Consider the following 10,121-nt stretch of genomic DNA (forward strand, 5'->3'; position numbering starts at 1 on the left):
CTTTTCGAATTCGTTTTTCTTGTTCTAGATCTACAAACAATCAATTCAATACGCGGATCAATAATTAAGGTCTAATTTACCCAGATTATGAAAAACCCAAAACCCAAGACCTAACTCATGATCCTAAGGTGCAGGTGGGGATTTTTCCCACCATCCAATTTGGTTAAAAAAACCCACCCCCAACAATATATAATCAAGAATCTATGTTCTACAGATCAAAAAATGGATTAGGGTAGTTAAATCCTTACCTTTAGCACCAAAAGTTGAGGGAAACTGTCAAAAAATCACCTGGGGTCATCTCCTAGCTCTCAAGAATGAAACTTGCAGAAAATAACATTTTTGGAATTTAATTCCGACTTAAGTCGCGACTGGCCCACCGTAGCGGGACCAAAACAACCACATCGGCCCTGCCCTGGCGACTTGCGTGAAGACAGAGAGTTGGGATTTGAGTCTCAAACCCCCATTTCACAATGCACCCTCAACTTATGACACTCAAAAACTACCCGTTCATGCTAAAATCAGTTTTCGAATTTCTACTCACCCGAATTCACATTCGTAAAGTCATACAAGTTCCTTAGCGTCTTATCTATCTACTCATATGATGAAATTCATAATTAAATCTCCCATTCATTTCCATATTTTCCCAGACCTCACTGACTCTGATTTCGTCAAAATTTGGACTAGGCTAGGAATTCTCAAGTTACTACCAAAAAGATTTTTGGCCCAAAATTTTTCCCCGTTGGCTTTTCTATAACAACGGGAGCAGGTCGTTACATTGTGATACTTGATTGTGAGGTTGAGTTTGAGGTTCCCATCATCTTAGGGAGATCATTTCTTGCTACTAGGCATGCCTTGGTCGATATGGAGAGAGGGCAGTTGAAGTTCCCATTAAATAATGAGGAGGTAACTTTTAACATCTATAGGTCTATGAAGCACAAAAGTGATCTTAAGTTGGTATCGGTGGTAAATTATATTATGAAGTGAGATTCTGAAGTTTCTATTGATGACATGTTAGGTGTCGATGCACTAGCAACGGTAACGATGAATTTTGACAATGATGATATTAAAGTCATGAATGAGTTTGAGGAGTTTTGCCTACAAGCATATGAAAGTTTAGCCTTGTACAAGGAGAAAATGAAGAAGTACCATGATCAGAAGATTGATAAGCAACAATTTGTTGCCGGTGATTTGGTGCTCTTATTTAACTCAAGGTTGCGCTTATTTCCCGGCAAGCTCAAGTCCAAGTGGACCATGCCATTCAAAGTAACTCAAGTATTTCCACATGGAGCAGTTGAGCTCGAAAACAAGGAAGGAACAAGGTTCAAGGTGAATGGTCAGAGGATAAAAATCTACTTGGGGAAATCTGAGTCTATCAATGAAGTAATAGAGGCTTATTATCTTGATGAAGTTTGAGTAATCAAGGTGTCTGCATCGTGATGCAACGTACAGTGAAGCGCTTCTTAGGAGGCAACCCAAGATGTAAAATCTAGCCAACTATAGGAGTTTCTCTTCAATATAGGAGTTTTTCTTCTTTCTTTTTGATTTTGTGGCTTTTTAGGTAGGTGTTTATTAATTTTTATGTTTAGTGTTGGCTATATATAGAATAAGGTCCGTGTCTAAAAAGTTTCTAGAAAATGTAAAAAGAAAGTCCTAATGGTTTCTACGTTTGCAGGGACGACAAGGCAAAATCTTCAAAAAATAAGTTGTTGCAGTGGTCTACGGGTCCCATCGACGGTCCGTTGGTCAATCCACGGACCCTGGATGGCATCCGTAGATCCCAGGTAAGTTTATAAATTCTTCTAAGTTTAAGAGTGCCCTATAGACCCGATCGACGAACCGTAGGTCAACCCACGGACCGTCGATAGGGTCTCGTAAGTCCAAGTTAAGGTTTCTGCATGACCCGACCCGGACACCAAATAAATATAACTCTTTATTTCAAATTCACTTCCCACTTCCAATTTTGCCCCAACCATTTTAAACCTTCCATTTCCCCATCATCTCCCATTAAAACCACTTTATCAATCCTATCAACTCCTATTTTCTATTCTTAATCCTTCATCCTTTCCCATATTCCCAATCTTCTTCCCTACTTCTATTTTTCTCTCCCAAAGTTTTCACGGTTTGGGTTTGGTGTCACCTTCAGTCTAAGGAGAATTGTTATTACATCACACACTCATCGACTTTGCGTGCTTGAAGGTCAAAAGATTCAAACCGAACTTTGAATCACTTTTTCATTATTTAATCATGAAGCCACAAAGTTGAACTTGACCTTGGGTAGTTAATTGTGTTTCTAATTGGTGAAATTTTGTTGAGGTATTGCCTTTGGGACTATAGTGCGAGTGTGTTTTGGGGTTCAATCGAATAAATGAGGTTGTTGGATCTACATGGAAATTTTGACTTAGTATTTCATTGTTTTGATTGTGTTGAAAGTTTAATTGTGTGTAATCGAAACCTTAGGGATGATGAACTACCAAAAAATGTATTGACATGCATGTTTGGACTTTGTTTGATTTATCGATTGTTGAAATTATGGGTTGAATAAAAGTTAAAGTGTAATGTGTAGCACAACACTGATCAACGACCTTCACCCACGGACCGTAGGTAGGAATTCGTTGATCAGTGGCACACAAAAATCTGGTTAAGTCACAGAGGGGACCCACGGGCCGTGGTTCTCCATTTGAAACCTAACATTCCACCACCTGACCTATGAAAGTGACCCACGGGCCGTCGTTCCATCGACGGATCGTAGGTACCACCGTGGGTCACAATTCCTGCTACTGTCTCAATTTTATTCATTTTTTTTTGTCTAAGCCAGAATCTTGTTCTAAAATTATTGTTTTGTTGCTAACTAAACCTCCATATGTACCATGGCCCCGAAAGAGGCATCGGTGTACGTCAGAAAGGGCAAGTCCAAGTCTGTCTCCCCATCCCGCCATCTACTAGATCAGGACAACGATACGGAGTATGTTCGGGGCACTACACGAGGTCCCCTACTGTACCCTGGCACACTAGGAGCCTGTCCTAGCAGGTTATCACATCTAGTTACGAGTTCGAGGTCACCGCTCCCCAGTCTGAATAGGGGGCCACACAGTGTGAAGAGTCGCAGTCCAGCTCTGAGTCATACTCCTACTCTAGTTCTAGCGGCAGTCCCACTTCTTCTTTCGATGCCGATAGTACGGAGTATGCGCAGGATCCTCCGAGAGTTCAGCCAGTTCACAGTGCCACAGAGCAGAACATGTGATGTGTCCCGAGGCAGTACCAGATATATAATAACGGAAAGGATCTAAATTAGCACCAGAGGGTAGCCCGTCTGATTACCAAGGACCGAAAAGTCTTGATAGGGAGCATTCACACCTTACCAATCATTTAGGCACTCTTCGAGTAGCACCGGTGTAAGTGGATGTCTGAGAATCTTGGCAGATACAGTGAGGAGATGGTACAGGAATGTTATGCCTCCTATGCGTCCACGGTTAATAATGCTTTGCCACCAGGAGCCAAGGATTTGGCTGAGCCGCCACTATTGACTACCATGGTTCGGGGCCTTCCTGTCGACATTTCTGAGCCTTCCATCCGTCGTTTTATTTACAGCCCTTCATATACTCAGCCTATCAACATGGCGGAGTACGACTACAAAATGGGGATAGTACGGGGAAAAGCATTTAGAGACCCTGAGTCGAGAGATTCATTACTCCGATGGATGGCCCGGCATATAGAGGAGCATGGAGAGCGCACTGAATAGGTGCAAAACATGGAGTTGCCTATTAGAAAGGCAACCTTGAGTTTAGGGATCAAATTTTGGTGGTCCTTCATACGAAGCAGATTGTCCCCTACACAGGCGGACAATGTTGTCACATGGTATCGTGTTGTGATGCTAGTTGCACTACTAGCGGGATTTGAGGTCTATTTCACCCATATTATTCTTACTGAGGTACATGAAAGGGCCTTCTGGAGGACGACAACTATTCCCTTCCCATGTTTGATCTTTAGGTTATGTAGAGAGTCTACTGTGCTGATTTGGCACTGTGATACATTGAAGGAGGCCACCAAGACTGTGGACATCGGTCTCATTCGAGATAATGTCAATCTTGTTGCACCATGGAGGGAGACATAGGTTAACATTTCGCCCCTAGGTGTTGTTCTAGTTGATGAGGTGGAGCAGATGCAGGTTGTTGAGACCGCCATACTACTTACCACAGGAGAGACAAAGGCACCCCCTTCGACTGTCACTAGCCAGGCTGAGAGCTCATCCCAAGTAACTCCTTCTTCGCGGTCCACTATTGTTCTTTTGGCTCGAGTCCAGAAGTTATTTACCCAGATAGCCACTCTGTTGTAGCACATGAAGTCTTGGATGTAGTATTCTATTCAGGAGTCTTATGCTAGGATAGAATGCATGATGGATAGGAAGATTCAGGTCATTCATAAGCGCCTGGATGCATTTGAGTTGTGAGTTTTGGAGAGTCGTGCCCCTGCTATTGATATCACCACTTTCTAGATGGAGTTGGCTAGTCTTCGTGCTGATGTTGATGCTCTTCTAGCCCCTTCAGAGATTGCACCAGAGGGTGCTCCTACGGTAGAGGAGGATGAGGTGGTGGTGACTGCTCTATTTGGCGATACTATTCCACCACCAGACTCTTCTCGTGCTGCTGGGAAGCACCACCGCTCCAACCACACTTTTGATACTAAGGAGGCTCGATGATTAAGGAAGAAAGAGTACCAACAGTTCTAGGTTGCACAAAGGTAGTCTATCATTGATTAGGAGATGAGGGAGAAGCGGGCCCAAGAGGTTGATTTTGACCCTCTTGTTCGAGGAGCACTACTAAAGGTGTTCCCATTGTTGGTGAGGGGGCTACTGATGGCGTCCCTAGTATTGATCCAGCAGGTTTTGGGAAACCAAACCCACCCACTTCTTGATGGGTCTTCGACGCATTTGTGCCACATGTTTGCCTCACCCTATGCCTTACTCTTTTTTTTGTACATTGAGGTCAATTGCACCTTATTTTGTTGGGGTGGGGTAAATGGATTGTGAGTGATAGGGTGAAGTCTGAGTAACCCAACCCTTTAAATGCTTCTCTTTTAGTTAGTATCATTTAGTTAGGTTGTAGTAATGGTTATTCTATCGTAGGGTTAATGCGGGTGTCAATCACGGCGGTTTGGGTCATGACAAAGTTGGTATTAGAGCCCTAGGTTTGTTGATTTCGTTGTACCAAAATGATTCTAGTAGAGTTTTGCAGAACAGTACAGAGACGTCTATAATTTTCTTTGAGAGGCTACAGGATTTTAGGAAAATCTCTCCATCTTCTTCTCCCTACGTACTATAACTTGATTCTGATTGGCATATGGTGATCTAAATTGGTATCTAATCTTTTTAACTATTTGATCCACAAATTGTTAACATGTGAAACTACGGTGCCAGGCTAGTAGCTCCGATTAATGATCCAGTAGGGGAGCCCGTATTGAGAGGATGTCGCTGAGGCAGAGGTAGAGGAAGAGAAAGGGGCAGAGACTGAGGAACGGTAGCACCCGTCAGGGATGAAGCCTAAGCTGAGAATGTACCTAGGGAAGAGTCCCCTCCCAAATCCCAGGATGAGGTAGAAAAGAATATGGAGATTGAGGTGGAATAGGATGCCGAACAAGACAAGAATGCATAAGTTGGGAGTGCAGGACTTCCCCCTTTGGATCTAGCCATAGCTCATCCGATTTTGACTTTTCTGGGTAGGTTGGTGCAAGCTACTCAACCTCAAGTCATATGTCCTGTTGTTGATACAGTCCCTAAGATGGATGGAGTGTTGGGTGTTGATACCTTCTTCCATCCACCTTTGGGCCCTGTGATGACTGGCAGTGAGCACGAGATGCTGATCAAGTTTTTGAAGTTAAAGTCGTCAGTGTTCCATGGTTTTGAAAGTCAGAATGCCTATGACATCATCCTAGATTGCCATGAGAGACTTCACAAGTTGGGAATTGTGCACCAACATGGAGTTGAGTTCGTGACCTTTCAGCTTCAAGGTAAGGCTAAGAAGTGGTGGAGAGCCTTTGTGGAATGCTGATCACAAGTTGTGCCTCCACTTACCTGGGTTCAATTTAGTGCCTTATTTCTGGAGAAGTATGTGCCTCAGACATTGAGGGACTGCAAGTAGGATGAGTTCATGGATTTGGGGCATGGTGGTATGACTGTAGATTTTTATGAAGCTAAGTTCCATGCCTTTTCTAGATATGCAGCGCAGTTGGTGACTACAGAAGAAAGGAGGATCCATTTGTTCGTCAAGATATTGAATATTGAGTTGTAAGTATTGTCTGTTCAAATGACCTCTGCTAGTAAAAGCTTTAATGAAGTGACATATTTTGTGAAGAAGGTATAAGGAGTTCAATGGGATGCCCAGGCCAAGGCTTTTGCTAAGAGGCCTAAGAATACAGGTAACTTTAATGGCTACCACTCAAGAGGTTTAGGTAGGGCGGCAATTATAGCTTAGCCAATTCATTCAAATATTCCCTATTCTATGGATGGTTACAGAAGAACTACGCAATTGATTCCTACGAAGGATGGCTACTATTTTGCACCAAGCAACATGTCGTCTCTTGATCATTGTTGTTACAATTTTGAAGAACTAGGACACATTAGGAGAGATAGTCCCCACCCGTGCATGACAAAACCCGTACAACAGTAGACAAAAGTAGTGTACAAGCGAGCAGAGATAATATTGGCAGAAGATGTCCACAAGGTGGGCGAGGAGAAAATGAGATAGGCCGTGGAGACTTGGGAAATGGTGATGTAGTTAAGGGAGCATTACAACCAGACAGAGAGGTTGCCCGCCAGGATAACAAGGTTCAGTTATATACCTTTCCGGGTAAGATCGAGGCTGAAGCGTCTAATGTAGGGATCACATGTACTGTTCTTGTCTTTGACTTAATGGCTACTATTTTGTTTGATATGGGTTCTACTTACTCTTATGTATTATTATCGTTCACCTTTAGATTTGATGCGATTGTAATATGCTTATGCACCTATCCATGTTTCTATTCCGATTAGAGAGTCTGTCATAGTCACCCATGTCGATCGTGCTTGTTTTGTCATGTTTATAGGTTTTCAAACTTGGACTTAATTGGTTATTTTGGATATGACTGACTTTGATGTAATATGAGGCATGACATAGTTGTCCCTCTATTATGTTGTGCTTAATTGTAACGCTAAGACTGTGACTCTAGAGATCACGGGTAGGGAAAGAGTTCATCCATTGCTCTTGTACTACCACTTCTTATACCGCATGTTGTCTCAGTAGTAACTTGAACTTGTGCCACATTAATATTTGTTCCACCACCACCACTATCAGCATCACCACCACGACCAACAAGAGGAGGAGAAGCAGGAGGATTATTTGTTTCTTTTTTCTTTCTTTCACGTCGTCCCTTTTTCCCTTTTCCTTTATTAGTATTATTATTATTAATACTACTTTATGGCACTTCTAGATTGACCAACATCTAATTTTTGGTAGAACATTTTGTTTGCTAACTTTCTGTTCCTTAACTTCTGGCGAAATCACATTCTCACTGTCTTCTTCTTCATTATCATCGTCGTCCTCATTTTCATAATCATCAAAGATTGATTAGTGGAGAACTACTAATGAACTTTCGAATTGGAACTTTGGAATTGTCTAAGGTGTCAACTTTTGTTACCAATTTGTTCAATGGTTTCCATAAGTCATGCATTCCATCCAATGGTTCAATACTTTTGTTTTTCTTTGAGATACTATCATTCTTTGAGTACTCAACATCATAAGCAATACTCTCAACCTTCAACTAGTGATCACAAGAGTTAGTACACATTTCATTCACTAACTTAGTGTAATTTTAGAAAAAGAAGAAACATACCTAGTAGATCTCCACTAAACAAAGAAAAAGAAGAAACACAGTACTTTGCATCAACAGACACTTATTTAAAACTTCTTAAACTCCAAAGAGTCAACTGACTCTTAGTTGTTTTCACCGCGGATGTGAAAGGCCACTCTAACAATAAGGTCTTCCCTGTCTCGGGAAAGAGTCCTCCCTTTTTCTTCCAAAAAGGTTTTAATTTGGCTAAAGAGTTGTTGAATGTGTTATTCCACCAACTTAGGAAGAAAACAACACATGCTCTAAAAAAGCATAAAGTGTTTGCTGCCGTTCACAACCTTCATTTCTAACATCTAGAATTCTTTGATTAACTTGAGGAAGTCTTTGGAACTCAAATCTTGGGGCTTTACTACACCTTTGACAACAGTGTATTAGAAAAAAACATCAGAGGTAAGTCAGCCCCAACGCACCCAAGGTGGTTAACTAGTGAGAAATAAACTGAGTGAAGATCATTGATACTAGAGTTTATATCCTAAAAAGGACAAAAAAACTTTTGGTAATTTATTTTTATCTACCTAAACCTTGATAGGCAGAGTAAAGGTTTTGGCCCACTGGAAGGAAAATCAATAAGGTGAGGAAGGAATATATTGTGAAAGATGAGATGGGGGAGCGAACAACAAATGAGTTATATAAATGAGAGAAAGTTGTGGGGCCGTGGAAGGGGGTGTCATGGAACCATGGAGAGGATGATGAAGAACGAAAGGAGTGTCTGGCAAAATATAGAAACTTTATTGCTAAGCTATGAACAATGATCCAACCATAATCTACGACAATGATGTCTAATATACATGTAATGAAGAACCTAGTGCTACCACCACATGTGAATGAAAATTATGATAGAAAGACTACTATAAACATGATTGGTACCAATAGATATAATACCTTGCCAGCAACAACTGTTGATTTGAATTGCTTGTACCAACACCATTTGGACTCCATTTGATGGTAGATATCTCCTAAAAACATAATAGTCAGTAGCTGATGTCTGAAAGAAAAAGAAGGAACAAAAATAGAAATTTTGCGATGTTCTTTGAAATCATGCAAGCAAGAATCTTGTTTCATGCTCCATAGCTGGACTGAAACAATGAATTATTGACCAAATTATTTTAAACAACACAATAGATATTCAAAGTCTTAGCGCAGGAAAAGGTGAAGCTAATATGCATTAACACAACTAATACATAAATTCAAAACGTAAATAGATATTCAAGGGTACATAGAAGACCATAAAAAGTAATTTTCTGAAACATGTGGAGGCAAGAGTCTCCTTTAGTTGCTTCTTTAGAAGGTTAGGATAGAAATTACCTTAACTGTGGTATCTTCAGAGCATAAAGATGACAGGGAACCCACTCAATAGCATTGATTTCATTCTGCAATGGAAGGTCAACAACCCTTCAGTGTTCCAATCAAGTACAGATTTAGTGTTCAACTGGTTATTCAATTTGAACTTTGCGCAAACAATGAATTATTTAGAACATCATCTAGTTAATTTGTAATACATCAAAGAGATATAGAGAAAATATATATTATGCCATCAGTGGAGCACACCTGATGTCCTGAGAATCTTTTGACTGGTCTATGCTCACCAACATTACAAACATAGATTATGCCATCAGTGAAGCTGGTGGAAAAGGAATTATTGTTTTGCTAATAAACATCAAGCAATGGACCTGAATTGGGTTGTATAACAATTGTGACAATATATAGAAACCTATGAAATTAAGACAGAACAAAGGAAACAAAACACCTGAATTAAATTTGAATTGCTACATCCATTCGCCAGACCTCACCTCAGAAAAGTATAGATCAACGAAGGTCAACCAAAATAAGGCTTTGGATAGTAGAGTTACATGGACCATATCCAATAGACCAAATTCTAGTAGTAGAATCTTCAGATGTAAATTGATATTACACATGATTAGCTAATGAGAGAGATGATTCCTTAGATGAGTCTAAAACTACTTACAACCTTCATAAAATCCCATTTTTAACGATTGTCATTTCGAAAGTCATAAAATAACAAGAGAATTAGAAACAGAAGTAGGAATATGAACATGAGTATACATAGACGAGAGCAATAAAATGAAGAAATGGAAGTAATGCTTTTCCAGATGCAAGAAAAGACCCTTCTGGACTCCAAGCACAACCAAAAACGTGGAACAAGAAAAAATTGTAATGTAAATATAGAAGACAGAAAAGATATGATATTTATCATTTTCTTATAAAGAAATCTTGTCGGA

The 10,121-nt window shown here is 40.5% G+C and overlaps 1 protein-coding gene across 1 annotated transcript; it reads left to right on the plus strand.

The window, feature by feature from the left end:
• The first annotated feature begins 1,041 nt into the window (after window positions 1–1,041).
• On the plus strand, window positions 1,042–1,413 carry LOC125869729 (uncharacterized). Its single transcript, XM_049550173.1, has one exon. The coding sequence runs from the start codon at window positions 1,042–1,044 to the stop codon at window positions 1,411–1,413; it is 372 nt and encodes a 123-aa protein (XP_049406130.1).
• The last annotated feature ends 8,708 nt before the right edge of the window (window positions 1,414–10,121 follow it).

The sequence above is a fragment of the Solanum stenotomum genome, chromosome 7, assembly GCF_019186545.1.
Source record: "Solanum stenotomum isolate F172 chromosome 7, ASM1918654v1, whole genome shotgun sequence".
Lineage (NCBI taxonomy): Eukaryota > Viridiplantae > Streptophyta > Magnoliopsida > Solanales > Solanaceae > Solanum > Solanum stenotomum.

Excerpts from the sequence above, each read along its gene's own strand:
- LOC125869729 (XM_049550173.1), top strand. The coding sequence starts at position 1,042 with ATGAATTTTGACAATGATGATATTAAAGTCATGAATGAGTTTGAGGAG.